At 36.6% G+C, this 19554-nt stretch overlaps 1 protein-coding gene and 1 long non-coding RNA gene across 2 annotated transcripts in view; one reads left to right on the forward strand and one right to left on the reverse strand.

Moving 5' to 3' along the window:
- The window catches only part of MTPN (myotrophin), a 58496-nt gene that overhangs the window by 30649 nt on the left and 8293 nt on the right, over positions 1 to 19554 (forward strand). The window contains exons 2-3 of the mRNA XM_008150498.3: positions 7980 to 8093; positions 8998 to 9081. Coding sequence (XP_008148720.1) covers positions 7980 to 8093; positions 8998 to 9081 — 198 coding nt within the window. The remainder of the gene's footprint in view (positions 1 to 7979; positions 8094 to 8997; positions 9082 to 19554) is intronic.
- LOC129151378 (uncharacterized) lies at positions 8049 to 11065 on the reverse strand. The gene is made up of 3 exons (XR_008558066.1): positions 10984 to 11065; positions 9607 to 9802; positions 8049 to 8072 (listed from the first exon to the last, which is right to left on the reverse strand). It is a non-coding gene; the product is annotated as an uncharacterized LOC129151378 (long non-coding RNA).

Here is a 19554-nt window from a genome sequence, read left to right on the forward strand (position 1 = left end):
TTAAAACAAACAACACATATATGTACATATGCTACGTGCTTATTCATGCAGAAATATTTCTATGAATTTTTAATTTGGCTATTTTTTTTCTCTTCGATTCAGGGAAGCATGTATTTTTCCTCCATTGTTATTTAGAGTACTTCAATGAAAAAGTTTGAAGTAGAGAGTTAGCAGGGCAGGCTATTTTATATTTTGTGGGTGGGTGAGATATATAGGAATTAATACTTATTTTGTGAAACCAATTAATTAGTGAAAAAGTTTTTGTGGGTAGAGACCTGCAATTCCTCTTTTTTTTTTTTTTTTTTTTTTTTTTTTGTAGCCTTAGCATGCCTAATACAAGGCTAGGAACCTGGTTTCTCGGTACATAGTAGTTGATTTATTGATATTAAAGATAGAACTAGACAGTTACACCAATAAATTGTTAGTCAAATAAGAGAATTTATTGCTATAAATGAGGCTTTCTGTTATTTAGAACAGTAGTACTTAAGAAATGAAACATATCTAGCTTTCTCAAATGCCAGTAATGTCATTTAATTTTCAGAAAGTTGAAAAACTTGTCCAATGTTCAGACCTAAAATGCCATGCTTTGACATTGGAATAAATCATAGTATAATAATTAGATTCTCTTCCCAATGTAGAACTCACCAACTTATTGATGTAAACTTGTCATGCATTATCACTTTTTTTTCTTTTTTTAATTCTAAGAATAATTCCAGTTAGGACCAGAGAAGACTCAGAAGCTCATCTTGAGTTGTTAGAATACAGAGTAATATATGACTCTTCTTGGGTTCCATTTGATTTAGAATTTCACATAGACTTTCTCCATCCCACCATAATCTAAACCTTGAGGGGCACAAGGAAGGAACACGGTCACCACGGTGGTTCTGGATAGAGTGTATTTAATTTAAACTCAACCAGAAAATATGAAGTAATATTTTCTTATCTGCAATATTACATATATACTACACATATGGAATATACCATATTTAGAGAAAATAATAACTTTAATTGTAAAATACAATTTTAATATAATAAAAATCTATGTTGTGTATTCAACAATCAATAGGCTTCATGTTGCCATGAAAGGAAGGAGAGTAAAATGAAACTGGATAAATTACTCTTGCTAAAAGGGAAAGGTGAAGCTAGAATAGGCCTGGATGTGATGACAAATTAGGTTTGCCAGCCTGCTTTACCCCAACTGTATATGGCAAATAGAAGTTATATGCAATTATTTGTGACCTGCGTGGTTATTTACACACACATCATAGTAAGGATGTTATTGCTGCCAAATTCCATGGCATATGCTATTACTGCATGATGTCTTTAAAAACATCTATAAACTTTATCCCTAAGGAAGTATTATTCCAAAAAAATTTATCAAGATATTTCTAAGTAGTTATTATAAAATTATATAAGGATAACCAAATTTATCAGCTGTTTGAATTATATATGATGACAATCTGAAATCATAACTAAGATTCTAAAAATTTGTTTTAAACATCTGGTAGAAGTGGATGAGTCAAGAGAGGAAACAGTGAAGCCCCAGGCAGAAAGTAGGAGGAAAAGTGAGAAAATGTGGTGTCACTGAAGCCAAAAGAAAGAGTGTTTAAAAAAGGAAAGAGTAGTCAACATTGTCAGTCACAACATGGAGATCATTGACATCAGCAAAAATGGTGTTCCGAGTAGAAGTCAGATTAGAATGGAAGGTGAGAAATTGGAGATAGCAAATATAGACAGTGCTTCTTTGGAAAGTTTAGCCAAGAAAGGATAGGAAAGAGAACAGTCACTAAAAAGTGGATGTCAGGTCCAAGGAGAGGTTCTTGTTGCTGTTTGCTTTTTTAGGGGAATAGTTGTGAAAAGCATATATTGATGAGCCAGTAGAGCAGGAACGGTTGAAAGCACAGACAAGAAAAGGGATAAACAAAGGAGTAAGCTTTCTAAGAAAACAAGAAAGAATAATATTTAACACATATAGGGGAGAGATTGGCTTTAGATAGACGGCTTGGTAGAGAGAAGTTCTGGAGGAATTCTTGTCTGAAGGCAGTGTTCTGTGAAAAGAAGGATATGAGGTTATCTGCTGAGAAAGAAAGTGAGGAGATAGAGAAGTTGACAGTTTATAAACAACGGAAGATATTTAAATAATCTCCATGGAGAGTGGAAGAGCAAGATACAAAGGAAAACATGATTAGATTGTCATGTAATGTTAAGGGACCTGTTGAAATTGTGCAGAAAATTTCTCTTCCCTGGCCCCAGAATCTGGGAGACAAAATTAATATGAGATTTTTGTCTAGCTGGTAATGTCTCATGAAATTAGAATCAAAATTACAGAATAGGTGTCTAACTTCCTCTGGTAATGTCACTAAGGCCTAGAATATGGATGGAGGGTACGGAGAAAGGAACTAGATAGAGTATTATCTTCCTTTCCTGTTTCACCACCACTACTGAAGTTACTGCTGAAAACCTGAAATTGTCATTCGTGCTCTCATCATTGCTCTCAAGTTACTACTGCTATTACTAGATAACAGTGTTTGGTTGAAATGGAAGATCTCATGTGTGATCTCCAAGTCTATTGTTTGAGCAACTTCACCATTTGCTCAGTCAAAAAGCTTCTATTACATAAATGTTTACTATGTCACAAACTATACTAGGCACTGGAGATGCAAAAGTAAATAATGGAGGCATGGTTCCTGACCCATGTCCATAGTGAATATAGATGCAGGCAGTTTGAGTAGAATGTTATGTGTTATGACACAGGAAAGTACAAAGTACTTGAGCACATCTGTGAGGATCACATTTCTCAAAGTTGAGGTGATTAGATATGACTTTCTAGGAGAAGTTTTATTAAAGCTGGATTCTGAAGAATTAGTAGGAGCTAGCTAAATAAAGGGTAGGGGGTAGAAATGCTGTGAGATTTGGAAAGGTCATCATGGGCTAGTATTTCCATATGTCCTAAAACTATGTTGTTTAAACTTGATCCTCTGGGAGCAATGAATAGTCATCAAAGTACTTTAAAAACATTACTAATTGATTTGAGAGAGAGAAAGACGTCTGTTTTGTTCTTCCACTTAGTTGTGCATTCATTAGTAGTTTCCTCTGTGCCCTGACTTGGGATCAAACCCACAACCTTGGTGTAAAAATAGAGCCACAGAAATTTGTTATTGAGGTATAATTGAAATACAACAAACTGCAGATAAAGTATACAGTTTGATAAGTTTTGACATGTACACACCTGTGAACCATCACCACTATCAAGTAATGGAACAACATATCCATTACTCTCAAGTGCCCCTTCATAGTCCCTCCCAGGATCTGCTTTCTATCACTATAAAATTAGTTCGAATAGTTTATAATTTTAAGACAATGCCACACTTTCTTGATTACTGCAGTTTTTAATAATTTTTGAGATCAGTTTGTGTTGGCCCTCCAACTTGTTTTTTGTTTTTTCAAAGTTGTTTTGGCTATTCTCCATTGTTTTTGTTTCCATATCAAATTTAGGGTCAGTTTGTTAATGTCTTAAAAAATACCTGCTAGGGCTTTGTTTGGTATTGCATTGAATCTATACATCAATTTGGGGAGAATTGAATCTTTACAATATTGAGACTTCTAACCCACAAACATGGTATGTTTCTCTGTTTATTAGATCCTCTCTAATTTCTATCAACAACGTTTAGTAGTTTTCATTGTATAGGTATTTCACATTTTTGTTAGATTTATTAAATTGTCTTATATTTTTGAATGCTATTGTAAATACTGTTTTAGCTTGGATTTGCAATTATTTATTACTAGTATAAAATGCAGTTGATTTTGTATATTAATCTTTTGTTCTACAACATTACCAAAATTACTTATTCTAGTAGCTTTTTGGTAGATTTCTTTGGATTTTCTGATGATATCATTTGCAAAGACAGTTTTACTTCCTTTTCAAAACGGATGCCCCCTTTTTTTTCTTGCCTAATTGCACTGGCTAGAATCTCCAGTACAACATGGACTAAAGTAAGAACAGATAACTTGTTCCTGATTTTTAGAGGAAAAGTATTCAATCTTTTACCAGTTACTAATAAGTATAATGTTAGTTGTAGTTTTTATATAGAAATCCCTTATTAAGCCAAGGAAATTTCCCTCTTTCACTTCTTTGCTGAGTTTCTAGCAGCAATAGATGTTGGATTTTGTCAGATGCCTTTTCGTCTACTGAGATGATCATATGGGTTGTTTTGGTTCTTTTTACTTTGTTAAAATGGTGGGTTATATTGGCTGACTTTTCAAATATTTAACCAACCTGTATTCCTGGGATAAATTTGAGTTGGTCACGGCATATTATCCTTTTTATGTATTTTTGGATTGTTTACTAAAAGTTTTTTTCAGAATTTGTGTTCATGAAGGGTATTAGCCTGTGGTGGCCTAGAATCCTAGTGATGCTAATCTCATGGAATGAGTTGGATGCTTCCCATTTTCTGGAATAATGTGTAGAATTGTTATTATCCTTTTCTTCTTGGCCATCTGGGGCTTGGAAGTTTCTTTGCATATTCACTTTTATTATTTTTAAACTTACTGGGCTGACATTGGTTAATAGGTTCATACAAGTTTCAAGTGTACATTTCTGTGATACATGATCTGTATATTGCATTGTGGCCCACCACTCACTCTGGCTAGAGATTTATCAGTGACTTGATCTCTAAGAATTAGCTTTTATTTCTGTTCCATTTCATTGGTTCCTGCTCCGATTTTTATTCGTTCCTTCTGCTTACTTTGGATTCAGTTTGTTTTTAAATAGACTATCTTTTAGAGCATTTTTGGTTCACAGCAATATGGAGCAGAAGCTGCAGAGATTTCCATATACCTTTTCCCCCTAGTTTCTGAAAGTGAAAAGTACAAAGGTCATTTATTTGAGACCTTTCTCCTTTTCCAATACAGGCATTTAGTACTACAGATTTTTCCATAAATACTGCTTTTGCTAAGACCCTGCTGAAGAGGATCCTTTCTTTTCAGTCAGTAACTTAAAGCTGTCATTTTTTTGTCTGCTAAAATAATTATAAAAGTCAGTGTCTGCAGGGATAAAGGATAAAGTTTAAACACAACAGCTCCATTTTGTATGCATTTTGCATGCTTGTACTAAGTAGGGAAGGAAGGTGTCAGATATTTTTTCACAAAACTATCCTATCAGTTGCATACTGCAGGTATTTCTTTGCTTTGATTCACTGAAAAGACCAGCTAATATCAGTATTGTAAAGGAAGTGTTAATAATAAAAATTAAACTACTTCTGTGAATCATTTAAGCATTATCTATCTTTAGAGTCTCACATTTCTGCAGTTGTGAATAAAGACTAATAAGGTGGTACATCAAATTGCTGTTACTATTTAAATGTGTTTCTAAATATAAAGTATTATATCATTGAATCATTTCTTTGTTTATATTTTACCTGTTATGTAGAAACAAGTTTGGATAGTCTTTTAAAACCAGTATAAGTCAACATCAGGGATCCACAGAAAGCATTTAATCTTTTACGTTTTATCCTGTGTCAGGTACTGTGTTACATACTTTGCATGAATTATGTCCTTTAATGATGCACTAAAACCCTGTGAGATATAAGTATTTTCATTCCCATTTTACAGATAAGGAAACTGATTTAGAAAATAGTCTGAGGTCCCACAACTAAGTGGTAGAGTTGGAGTTAACTGGGAGTAATTCAGTCTCCAGTGATCTTAAGCATGTAATAGACTGTTATCCATATAGAGTATGTTTGAAAGAAAAGCTCATAATAGTTATAAAATGAGTTCTGAATATCTCAGTTCAGGATATGCTTGATGAGTTGACTAAACCAAACTATAGATAAATAATACTGTAGTTTAAAAAATAAATTCTTTCAGACATTTTGCTACTCTTTAAAGTCTGAATTTTCCTTAAGATAAAAAGAGGCCCAGTCAGTATGGCCCAGTTGGTGGAGCATTGCCTCATGCACCAGGAGGTCAGCAGTTCGGTGCCCTGTCAGGGCCTATGCCCGGGTTTTGGGCTCGATTCCCAGTAGGGGATGTGGAGGAAGCAGCTGATTGATGTTTCGATGTTTCTCTCCTTCTCCCTTCCTCTCTCTAAAATCAATAAAAACATATTTTAAAAAGGGGAGGAGGGCAAATACTGAATTGGAGGCATTGTGGTAGTTTTGGGGGTTTAGATCTCTACTCTGTTACTGAGCCACATTATAAAGTTACTTAACCTCTTTCAGCTTTAGACCTTCCATATGTTAAGTGGAGATTTTTCTCCTTTTAGAATTATTTAAAGATTAGAGATAATGCATGTAGCACAGTGCCAAACCTGTAGTAGCTGGTCAGCAGAGAGGGTAATTATATTTATTACTAGAGGCCCAGTGCACGAAATTCATGCACGGTTGGGGGGGGGGGCGGGGGTTGTTCCTCAGCCCAGCCTGCACCCTCTCCAATTTGGGACTCCTCGAAGGATGTCCTACTGCTGTTTACAGGGATCGGGCCTAAATCAGCAGTCGGACATCCCTCTCGCAATCCGGGACTACTGGCTCCTAACCGCTCACCTGCCTGCCTGATTGCCCCTAACCACTCTGCCTGCCGGCCTGCTCGCCCCCAACTGCCTCCCCTGCCAGCCTGCTCACTCCAAACTGTGTCCCGTGTCTCCCCTCCCCCCCCCTGCTGACCTGATCACCTCCAACTGACCCCACTGACGGGGTGAGGGGCTGATGGCTGTTTGCAGGCTGGCCAAGCCCCCCAGTGGGGACCCTCACCCCATGGGGGTGTAGCCAGCCTGGGTGAGGAGCTGAGGGCTGTTTTCAGGCTGGCCATGCCCTCCGGCGATCCAGGCTCCCAGCCCCTCCTTTTTTTTTTTTTTTTCAGTGCCTCCTTAAGCGGAGGCCAGGGCCGGCTGGAAGCAGGTATCTGGGATTTATTTATCTTCTATAATTGAGACTTTGTATCCTGGAGTGGAGGCCAGGGACACCCCTGGCAATCCAAGCTCCCAGCCCCTTTTTGAGCGGAGGCCAGGGCCGGCTGGAAGCGGGTATCTGGGATTTATTTATCTTCTACAATTGAAACTTTGTAGCCTTGAGCAGAGGCCAGGGCCAGCCAGGGCAGCAGGAAGCTTGGCTTCCTCTATTGCCGGGGGCAACCCAAGCCTCCTGCTTGCTCCAGCTTCTTGGCTGCTGCCATCTTGCTTGGGCTAATTTGCATACTCACTCCTGATTGGCTGGTGGGCGTGGCTTGTGGGTGTAGCAGAGTGATGGTTGATTTGCATGATTCTCTTTTATTAGTGTAGATTGTTAGAATCTCTGTTAATCCTCAATGAATGGAAACTATTTTTGAGGCCTTAAGTTCATCTTATACTAACCACCTCCTGTCCATCACCAAGATTGTCATATTCCTTCTGAAAAGTATTCATGAAGCACTGAGTTCCTTTCCTTCATAGCAGTTATATTTTGAAATACATTTAAACCTGATTACACTAGATGGTAAGCTCTATGCAATAAGAAGCCATGTCTAATTTCGCTCACCATTGTCCCCTGTGTACAATGCTTACCATACAATAGGACTATGAGTGAATGAAATGAATTCTTAATAGCTAATACATTCCCTGTGATAATGGCCGACGCCATCAAAGTAGTGATGCTTTCTTTGAAGAATTAAAATACATGTCATGTGATATGTGTAAAAAAGTCAGTATTTGAACTCACCAGTTTCATGTGGCCACCTCTTGAAGTTATGCTGATTGAACTTCTTAGAAATAGAGCACTGTTCTATTTCATTACATTTAGCATTATTGCTTGTTTTCAGTTTGACTAATAGTGGTTTGAATTACTATCAAACTGTGTGCAGAATTGCAAGTTTTTGGTTACTTCACTTTGCAAGAAATGCAAATATTTCACGAAATTCTTAGAGCTTTAAGAAAGTAAAAATATCAAGCACCTTCCCTCCTTCAATCTACCATCCACATAAATACTGTTTTCTTTGGCTTCTTTTATAAGGGAGAAGATGTCAACCGGACGCTAGAAGGTGGAAGGAAACCTCTTCATTATGCGGCAGATTGTGGGCAGCTTGAAATCCTGGAATTTCTGCTGCTGAAAGGAGCAGATATTAATGTATGTAAAGAACATTGTCATTCTAGAAAAAAACATTCCTGTTGTATGCTTTAGGTAATTATTTTATATAGATGTATAAAATAGTTCTCGTGGAAACCTCATTTTAAGTTATACAGTCTGAAATTATACCATAATCTCTGTAACTTAGAAATGTATAGTTGGGATTTTAAACAACAAGCAAGCAAACTGACTTTCAAGCTGAGGATCAGGATGTTTCCCCTTGGCTGCTGCTTTTCAGGTTCTAATGCAACTTGAGAGTTGCACTACCCATAGGTAGCAAATGCTATCTGCCAGTGGACCATAGGACCCTGCAGTCATAGTAAATATGGTGCATTTTTTGACAGAGGTCAGTAAGCAAGTGGTCATACAGAAGCAGCCATCTCCTGACTCTTTCCTTTTGTGGCTTCTGCATTTCAGAGTTTTAGAAAAACGTTTTAAGTAACCATGACAGCAAGTGAGATGAACTTCTCACATTTCAGGGGACACTAAGTCACTTGGCTGAGCTGTGGCAATCTTTTCATTGGCTATTTCTATATTAGTGGGGAGTAAGGCTCAGAGAGATTATAACTAGTCACACAGTAAGTGGCAGAGCCAAGATTTGAGCTGGGGTCAAAGCCTGTTCCCTCTACTTCACTTTGCTGACTCCCAAAGAGAAACCTTGCTTGTGGGCTTGGGCCTCTAGAGCAGCTGTCACCAACCTTTCGGACCTCACGGACCACCCGTGGTCCACGGAGGCGACTGCAGCTCTCCAGAGACTAGAAATGTGTACCTATAAAGTGATTTTGGATAGAAAGGCAAATAGGTAAACATTGACTTTAAAATATTCACAAGTGTTTGCTAATTCCATCTAGAAAGAAGAAATGAAAAATGGATAAGGTGGTTTTATCTCTTTATTATTTCACAGGCTCCAGATAAACATCATATTACTCCCCTTCTGTCTGCTGTCTATGAAGGTCACGTTTCCTGTGTGAAATTGCTTCTGTCGAAGGTGAGGTCAATTACTACTTTTTATTGCCTTTTCCACTGCTGTGTGACTGTTTCAGCTAAGAATTTGGTTAATGTATTTGTTTGGCCTCAGGGACAGAAATCTAGTAGTATCTAAAATTGAGGTCTAGAATATTATAACCCAAAATAGCTGGTCCACAAACTGTTATAATGGTAATGGGTAAGAACCTTGGGCTAGAATATAAAACAACAGTCTCCATAATCAAGAATAGTTGCTGTGAATGGCTCTGGCACGGTAGCTCAGAACATTATCCCGATGTGCCGAAGTTGGGCACATACAAGAATCAATCAATGAATGCATGAATAAGTAGAACAGAAAATCAATATTTCTCTCTCTAAAATCAAATAACTTTTCCCACAGCAAACTGTTTAACTGAAATAAGTATTGTAGTTAACGATATAGAAAATGTTGTGGACTAGTAGCTGTTTACAGACCACACTTTGAGTGGCCCTGGATTGAAATTTGTAAACTTCTTTTTCTGTAGTACGTACTGAGAAGAATACATACTGGGAAGAGTATTAGAGGCAGTTTACTCTCTAAGTAAAGGTTCTCCAAGTCATCTGGTTTCTTGATTTTACTGAGATCATGGTAAATCTGGAGTTTTCCAGTGTTTTGTCTTTGCTATTATAAATTCTTAGATGGAGTTCAAAACCCAGCCTCAGGAATTAATGCACCAGTTGCAACCATTTAGCTGTATTAGGACCTGCAAATATTGGGAGACAAATCTTAATAAAATAAGGCACTAGTATTAATCCCAAGCTTATCATTTTATGGCCATACTCTCGAAAGTGTTATTTATAACATTTCATTTGGTATTTTAAAAATCCCTGCTAAAAGAAGCAAGAAAGAAATAGAAATCAAATGAGTAAAAGCATTTTGCCACCATACCTGGTACATTAGTGTTTAATAAATAGCTTTTATTATAACTAAGACTGAAGAGGATTTTATGCTTCATCAAGTCAACTTCAGTAAAATTGGGAAAGAAGGTAGCACATTTGTCTCATAATACTTTGAGAACTTTTTAAAGATACTGTTCTGAAAGTAGTTAATTCAGGTCCTTTAAAACTCAGGGTTTTTACCCGTAGCTTCATGTTAAACAGTTACTGGTGTAGTGGTTGTTTTATGAGTTTTGGGGGGATTTTGGTAAATATCAACAGTAATTTTTAGCTACTATACACATACTAATTCTCCTAAAACCAACTGGAAATAATATTTTTTGCCACTAATAGATTCAGAATGTGTGGTAGGATGTGCTCACAAAGACTTCCAGTCACTGTCTTTTCCTTCCCCCATATTCATGAAAAGATTAAAAAGCACCTTTGTAAACTACTAGATAATTTTATCCCTAGGGGATAATTTTTACTGTATTAAAAACTGGTTGTCACAGGCTACAAATATTGATGTATAGTTCATGAAAGATTTATAAAATTTCCCATATTTTATTAGTTTGGACTCTTTGTATTACAAGTTACTAACCCCAGCTCAGATAAGCTTAAGGATATCTTGTTGACGCATATAATTCTACAGTTGAGGCACTGCCTGACCCTGTGCTTAAGCCATGGGACCAGGATCAGATTTCTTTACCTATAAGCTCTCTTCCTCGAAATGGGCTGTATTCCCCTGGCCTCAACTTATCTGCTAAGCGTATAGTAAAAGAAACAGTTAACAAGACTGTTGTATATTTGAAAGTTACTAAGAGGGTAAATCTTAAAAGTTGCCATCACACACAAAATTTGTAAGGATGAGAAGTAACTAAACTTACTCTAATAATCATTTCACAATATGTACAAATATCAAATTAAACTAATACAGTTGTTACATGTTAGTTATCTCAGTTAAAAATAAATAAATTCATAAGTCAGAATAAAAACAAAAAGAAATTACCTCTTTCCATGATGTTTTTCTACCCCGCCAAGGGTGAAATTGTCTGAAAATAAAAACCTCCGTGGGATCATTTTTAGCTTAGGTCCTTAGGCTCTGGTCATTTACTAAATAAGATGCCCCTAAACATGCTCAAACTGTGGATCCAAACTATTTCTTTCTGATATGCCTCTCTTTCCTGTGGGAAAACAAAATAAGACATAATTATTCTTATGCTAGAGAGGATCTGAACCATTCATTGTTCTCTATCCCTTATTGCCAAAATATGTTCCATTGTTAAAAGGAAGGCTTGATTTACATGAAGACCCTAATATGTTATCCCAGAAGGATCGCTGTAAATATGTACTCTGTTGCTAAATTATTGGTAGTAAGTTGAGGTGTCTGACTTTAACTAGCTTATTTTTTTCTTTTACTTGGTGCCTGCAGTTTTGTTCTTTTGCTTGTGTTTGAGCCTTGATTTTTGTAGCTAAGTCAGGGACATTCAGAGATGGCTCTATTGATAGCAGATCGATTATAACCTTATAGAGCTGTGTTTTGTTTTAGATGACATTTTTTAACCTTTATAAAAGCAGCCTAGTAAAATTGAGTTCTGCTTTTTTAAAATTACTTTCATTTTATTATTGCATAAGCTTCTTTAATGGATACCCTATAGTTTTCTTAACCAGTATATTTTTTTAGAAACTTGATTGTACTCTAAAAAATCCATATCTGCTAAAATGAAGCTGTTTCAGTGCCTTTTTTACATTAAAATCAATGTTTGTATTATGAAATCTATTCTACTTTTTATCAAAAATAGAATACTTATGTATTATTATAAATTCATTTAAAAAGTATTTAGTTCACGAAGTTTACCAGATTCATTGACATTTCTTAGTATATTATTCAGGTGGTATGTGAGTAGCATAGAAAAAAAGCCAAAACAATAAACAGAAATTTAAGAACTCAGTATGATTGCAACTAATGGGGGGCGGGAAGAGAAATCACAAAAACAAAAAGGAGATTGCTGAAATTAAACTATGTAATACTTACTGGACTATTTTTAAAATTTAATGCAGTAGAAGATGAAATTTATGACACACACAAGAATTTAAAGCATTTAATTCTTGATTATCCATATAGCAAAAGAAGAAACTAACATCTATATAATATGTTTTAAGCACTTCGTGTATATAATCTCCTTTAATTTTTATCAACCCAAATACATAGGTATATTCATCTCCATTTTATGGATAAGGAAACCATTTTTCTCAGGGAGCTTAATTACTGTCAGAAACAGTTATGAGAAATTGAACATGTAGAAAAAGCTATTTGGGCTGATTTTTAATTGGTGAGCTAGCAATGTAGAGAACACCACAGGTAGGACTTACACTTCAAGGTGTGAGCACATGCCAGTGTATCCTCTCCCTCCCAACCACAGAAAAGATGTTTTTAAAATGAATGAATCAATATTTGGTTTGAACCACAAGAAGGGGTTCATTAGATAAGAAATTATAATGAATCCTTGAGAAACAGAAAGCAGGCGGGATAGGGTTATAGAAAGCATTTCCTAACATGAGCAAGAGGGTAGTTGTTAACAACAGGTAGAAGCTGATCCAAGGCTGCTCCAAGTCCGAAGTGGTTAGTGCCCCTGAGCAACAAATAAGTGAAGAGCTGAGTGCACTTCAGGTAAAAACAAAATAAACCCAGAGGGAAAGGTGAGACATAGGCAAGAAATCAGTATGTGAATAAATCTAAACAAATATTAAAATGCAAAGCACTAAAGTTTTTTAAAATAAGCTTAAACTACAAGCTTAAACTACAGAATTGTTAAATAATGTATAAGATGGAAGCAGGATGATCAAAGTTCCTGGTACTTTCACCAAATCCGGAGTATGTGAAAAACATTAATAAAACTAGTGAGAAAAGGGAAAGGAGACAGATAAAACAAGTAAAAATACAGGCTCGAGAAGCATCTTGGGAAATTCACCAGTAGCAGAGGAAGAAGAAACCCAAGTTGGAGTATGAAACAGACATTCATGATAGAGAAGTGACAACCGAACAGCACAGCAGTCAGTAAAAAGGCCAAGCAGCCTGTTTTTATCAAAGCAAAAGTAGAGTGTAAGCACATGTCATTTTGAATTGTAAGTTCAATAAGCTTCCCTTTTTCCATCCTAGAAAATCTTAACTGGGAAGTTTTTGCAATAAAAGGAAAACTTAAAAGGCGGTATAAAATATTCTGTAGTTCAGAAGTTGCAGACCTTTTTTTAGAGCATTAGGCTCAATCTTGCAACCATATGGTTTCTGTCATAATTTTGCCACTGTAGCTCTAAAGCTGCCATAGACAATACAGAAACGAATGGGCTTGGCTGCATTCCAGTAAAACTTTACTTACAAAAACAAGCATCTGGGGTATAGCTTGCTGACCCCTCTTCTAGCTCACAGCATTTCAAACTCTAACCCTCAGCAGTAAAAATGTGTATCATTCTGGATGCTTTTACTAGACTATGCTAGTGCATATTTGTTGAAAATTTTTATTATCAATTAATGTAGCCAAACAAGATACGGAATTTTCATTGTTAATTACTGAACTGGTCTTCTTGGTTAAAACCTCAGATACCTGAATAATAGAAGGTTTGCATGGTTACGTTATTTCAAAGAAAGTTAATCTTTGGAGAGGATACTGCTCTTGAACTATATTAGCCAGTGGACTTTCATAAGTCCAAAATAAATGAATTTTTCACAGCTACATACATAATTTGATATCATAATCTAGTTTCCATGATTAAAGAGATCATTTTCTAAGAGAAATAATAGTAGTCCCTGTAGCATGTAATATATTACCATGTTAGGCATTTCTTGTACTATTAACGTATATCAAAATTTCTATAATATTAATACTAAAATTCCTTATAAATTATGTAATGCCTTGTAATTTATATAATGGATAATAAAGGATTTTAAGAAGTCAAGTATCCTTGTTCCCTAATCCTAAGGGAAAACCATTTCTAGATAATTCACTGTAGCATATTGTGGGGCAAGAAGAAATAGTTAAATGTTTACCTCAGTTATCTCTGTTTTAAAGATGCTAAGTTTGCTACAGTTTAGAATTTAGACAGATAAGCTGTGTTTAGTGTGTGTTTGTATTCCATCCTTTATGAGGACATACCACTCAACTTTCTGTATAAGAACAAGAATGTTTTTAAAAAGAAAAGAATGAAAAAATCAAAATCTCGTTAATTGAAATTTTCGTTTTAAAACATAATTTATTTTACTCTTAAATTTTTTAAAAAATGGCAGCATATTAAAATTATTATATATTGTCATTTGTTATATATGAGAGGAAAATCCAAAAGAAACTTTGCTTTTTTTGTTTTCTATTCTTGCCCCGTTTCACACTTCAAAGAATATTTCTTCTTAGAAAGTCTACTGTAACCTTACAACAAAAATACACATATACATATATATAACCACTGATTATATTTTTTCCATTTAAAAATTTTTTTTTCTTTATTGATTAAGGTATTACATATGTGTCCTTATCCTCCCGTTGTCCCCTCACCCCCCTGGTGTCTGTGTCCATTGGTTAGGCTTATATGCATGCATACAAGTCCTTTGGTTGATCTTTCCCCGTTACCCCCACCCTCCCCTACCTTCCCTCTGAGGTTTGACAGTCTGATCGATGCTTCTCTGTCTCTGTTTTTGTTCATAATAATCCACAAATGAATGAGATCATGTGATATTTATCTTTCTCTGACTGATTTTGCTTAGCATAATGCTCTCCAGCTCCATCCATGCTGTTGCAAATGGTAGGAGATCCTTTTTATAGCAGCATAGTACTCCATTGTGTAGATGTACTACAGTTTTTTAATCCACTCATCTGCCGATGGGCACTTAGGCTGTTTCCAAATCTTAGCTATTGTAAATTGTGCTGCTATGAACATAGGGGTGCATATATCCTTTCTGATTGGTGTTTCTAGTTTCTTGGGATATATTCCTAGAAGTGAGATCACTAGGTCAAATGGGAGTTCCATATTTAGTTTTTTTTTTTTTTGAGGAAAGTCCATACTATTCTCCACAGTTGACCACTGATTATTGAACAACATATTATTTTATTTACTCATAGCTGGTTCAGACCACTCTTAAGTTAACTGCTCCTGCTTTGGAGATAAATGAGTGAGATACAGAACAAAGGTTTACTCAGTGCCTTTCTTTTACAATAAGTCAAAATGTTTACATCTTATATACAACTGCTATAGAGCAGGGGTGGGGAACCTCTTTTCTGCCCAGGGCCATTTGGATATTTATAAGATCACTCACAGGCCATACAAAATTATCAACTTCAAAATTAACCTGCTATATTTGGTCAACCATTTAATTAACTCACTCCTAATGCCTTGGCAGGGCCAGGCCAAATAATTTTGCAGGCCGGGCATTCCCAACCCCTGCTATAGAGTAAAAAATATTAAAAGTTAGTTTGCTAAGAAAATGTAGGAAACCACCTTATCTGATAGCATTCATGGTTTGTTCAATATTTTATCTGTGCTACATTTAAAAAAATTCATACAGCCATTTATTGATAATACATGAATACCCCTCTCAAATACCACCAGCATTATCAAATCCTCAAAGTGGCATTGGTGCAGATTTTGCTATTTGAATTGAGAATCAAATGTAATACTGTTCCAGTCAAGATGGCAGAGTAGGTAAACACTGTACTCACCTCCTCCCATGACCACATCAAAATTACAACTAAATTGTAGAATGACAATCATTGAGAACCACCTGAAGACTAGCTAAACAGAAGCCTTATAACTAGGGATGTAAGGAAGAAGCCATGTAGGGACTGGTAGGAGGGGTGGAGACAGAACAAGCAGGTTCCACACCCTACGTGTGGGGATTAAGAGTTGGGATGTGTATCTGGGCTGCAGAAGTCCCCCTTGAGGAGCAGGGATCCCAGCCTTAGCCTAGGGCACAGTGCTGGGAAGAGGAGCCCCATGACATCTGGATATGAAAACCAGCAGGGAATGCATATCACAGTGATATGGAGGGCTGCTAGAATCCCAAGTATTTTTTCCTCTTGAGGGACCCATGCAAAGATTTGGTGGCTCACAAACTTACCCTAAGCTTGCAAGGGTAGCAGTTCAAAAAGCACCAGAGATATAGGGGGAAAAACTGAATTGACTCAGCTCATATCATGGTGCCAACCAAAGGGTCTCAAGCCTGGCACCTCAGTACACAGCATAGCCTTTCCCAAGGACCTCCAAGTACAAGCAGCAACCATATGCAGATTACTTTGTAGTTCCTACTGGTCACCCTAAGCTGGACACAAACAGCAGTTGATCTTGACCTGCACCAGAGCTCTTCCTAAGAGGCTCCAGAAACAGTACACCCACTAGCTGGCTTCAGACAACACCACCCAGCCACCTCCACATCCATACACATGAAAGGCAGATTTGCCTGGCACCAGAACCCCAGTAAAGACTCCCACTCCTTGGGATCAGCCCCGAGACAACAGCTTGTCTGCTGTAGTCACCAACAGCCCTCACAGCCAGTCAGCCTGAGAGTCAATCCCACCCACTGATGTGCCAACAGAAATCAAGGCTCATCTACATCAGGAGGGTGCACACACCCACATAAGGGATGCCCTGGAGCAACTGCCTCAGGTGAACAGGGAGACTGCCACTGGGCCCCATAGGACACCTACCTGCTAAGATGAGTAGAATAAGCATATCTACCTAATACATAGAAACAACACAGGGAGTCAGGCCAAATGAGGAGACAAAGAAACATGTCCCAAATGAAAATACAGAACAAAACTTCAAAAAAGAACAAAATGGAGACAAGCAATCTACCAGATACAAAGTTCCAAACACAGATTATAAGGATGCTCAATGAACTCAGGAAGAATACATGAACTCAGAATTTCAACAAAGATTAAAAAAAAAAACCACGTATAAATGAAGAATACAATAACTGAAATGACTACATTAGAAGAAATTCACAGACCACTGGTTGGTGACCGCTGGATTAGATGAAGCAAAGAATTCAATCAGTGATCTGGAAGACAAGGTAGCAGAAAACACCCAACCAGAACAGGGGTGGGGGAGGGGGATAATTTTTTAAAATGAGAATAGTTTAAGGGACCTCTAAGGTAACATTAAGCATTCCAACATTCACATCATAGGGATACCAGAGAAGGAAAAGAGAGAGTAAGGGATTGAAAACCTATTTGAAGAAATGAGTGAAAATTTCCCTAACCTGGGGAAGGAACTAGACATACAAGTCCAGGAAGTGCAGAGAATTCTAAATAAGAGGAATCCAAAGAGGCCCGTACCAATACACATTAATATTAAAATGTCAAAGATTAAAGACAGAGAGAATCTCAAAAAGAAAAGCATTTAGTTTTATACAAAGGAGCTCCCATAATACTGTCAGGTGATTTCTCAACAGAAACATTTAGGCCAGGAGACATTGGCATGAAATATTCAAAGTAATGTAAAGCAAAGACCTACAACCAAGATTACCCAGCAAGGCTATCTATCATTTAAAGTCAACAAAGAGTTACAGTTTCTCAGATAAGAAGTATAAAGAAATTAATCACACTAGCATTACAAGAAATGCTAAAGGGACTTATTTAAATAAAAAAGATTAAAAATATGAATAAGAAAAGATAGAAATAAAAATATTTTCACTGACAAAGGCAAATACTTAGTAAAAATCAGTGGCTCAACCAGCTATAGTACAAAGGTTAAAAGGCAAAAGTCGTAAAGTGTGTAATTATAACAGTAAATTAAGAAATACAAACAAAAAAAATAATGATAAAAATATATGGAGCAGGTAAGTAAAAATGTGTTTGAACTTAAGTGGCCATCAAGTTAAAATAGACTGATATAAACATAGTTTGATAAATATGAAGTACATGGTAACCACAAACCAAAAACCTATAAGAAATTTATCAGAATAAAGAGAAATAAGTCCAAACACTGCACTAGAAAGTCATCAACATACAAGAAAATAGGGAACACAGAACTACACAATCAGAAAACAATTAAATGGCAATAAAATGCATACCTATCAATACTTATCTTTAATGGAAATTTTTTTTTTAATGAAAGTATATGAGCTGCCTACAAGAGACCCACTTCAGATTGAAAGACACGCAGACTGAAAGTAAAGGGATAGAAAAGGATATATTATGCAAATGGAAAAGAAAAAATAGCTGGGATAGCAATACTTGTATTAAAGACAAAATAGACTTTAAAACAAGGGCTATCACAAGAGACAGGAATTTCGTATATCATGATAAAGGGATTAATCTAAAGAGGATCAACTCATAAACATTACACAATATTTGCTTTATGTAGGAGCACCTACGTATATAAAGCAAATATTAAAAGGCATAAAGGAGAAATATATGTATTATCCTATCTAATAAAAGGGTAATATGCAAATTAACTGCCACTCTGTCACAAAGATGGCAGCACCGATAGCCACAAGATGGCGGTGCCCAGTCCTCTCAACCCCACCAGAGTCCCCCAGTCCCAGGGGGCAGCCACTGAGAGCGGGCAGTGTGAGCAGCCTGGCAGAATGCTTGCTTTGTCACCACGGGGACGAGGCAAGCGTTCCGTGCCCGGCAGCAGATGGGCCTCTGGGCAGCGGGCACAGAGCAGCCAGGCCCCGCAGAGAGCTGCTGGCGCACAGATTCGTGCGCAGGGCTACTAGTAGTAATAATAAGGGACTTTAACACCCCATTGACATCAATGGATAGATCATCCAGACAGAAAATCAAGGGAACAGTGGTATTAATGACATATCCGATCAGAATGACTTAATTGATATTTTTAGGACATTTCACCTAAAAGCCTCTGAATATACATTCTTTTCAAGTGCACATGGAACATTTCCCAGGATAAACCACATTAGGCCAGAAAACAAGTCTTAATTTAAGAATATTGGAATCATACCAAGCATCTTCTCCAATCATAATGATATGAAACTAGAACTCAATTACAAGAAGAAAACTGAAAAACACAATGACATGGAGGCTAAACAACATGTCACTGAACAATGAGTGGGTTAATGAGATCAAGGAAGAACTGTTTTCAGTTCTTGAGAAAAGTGAAAATGAAAACATAATGACCCCAAAGCTGTGGGACACAGTGAAAGCATTCTAACGGGGAAATTTAGCAATGTAGGCCTACCTCAAGAAACAACAGAAATCTCAAATAGACTATTTAACCTCATACCTGATGGAATTAGAAAATAGAAAAATAAGTGATACCCAAAGTGAGTAGAAAAAAGGGAATAATAAAGATCAGAACAGAAACAAAATAGAGGCCAAAAAAATAGAAAAGATTAATGAAAACCTGGTTCTTTGAAAATATAAACAAAATTGGTCAACTTTTAGCCAGATTAATCAAGAAGAAAAAAAGAATGCCCCAACAAATAGAATCAGAAATGAAAAAGATATGACAACCAACACCATGATAGACAAAGTATTATAAGGAAATACAATTATATGCCTATAAATTAGACCAGCGGTCACCAACTGGTGGTCCGTGAGGTCCGTAAGGTTGACGACCGCTGGATTAGACA

The sequence above is a fragment of the Eptesicus fuscus genome, chromosome 14 (assembly GCF_027574615.1).
Source record: "Eptesicus fuscus isolate TK198812 chromosome 14, DD_ASM_mEF_20220401, whole genome shotgun sequence".
Classification (NCBI taxonomy): Eukaryota; Metazoa; Chordata; class Mammalia; order Chiroptera; family Vespertilionidae; genus Eptesicus; species Eptesicus fuscus.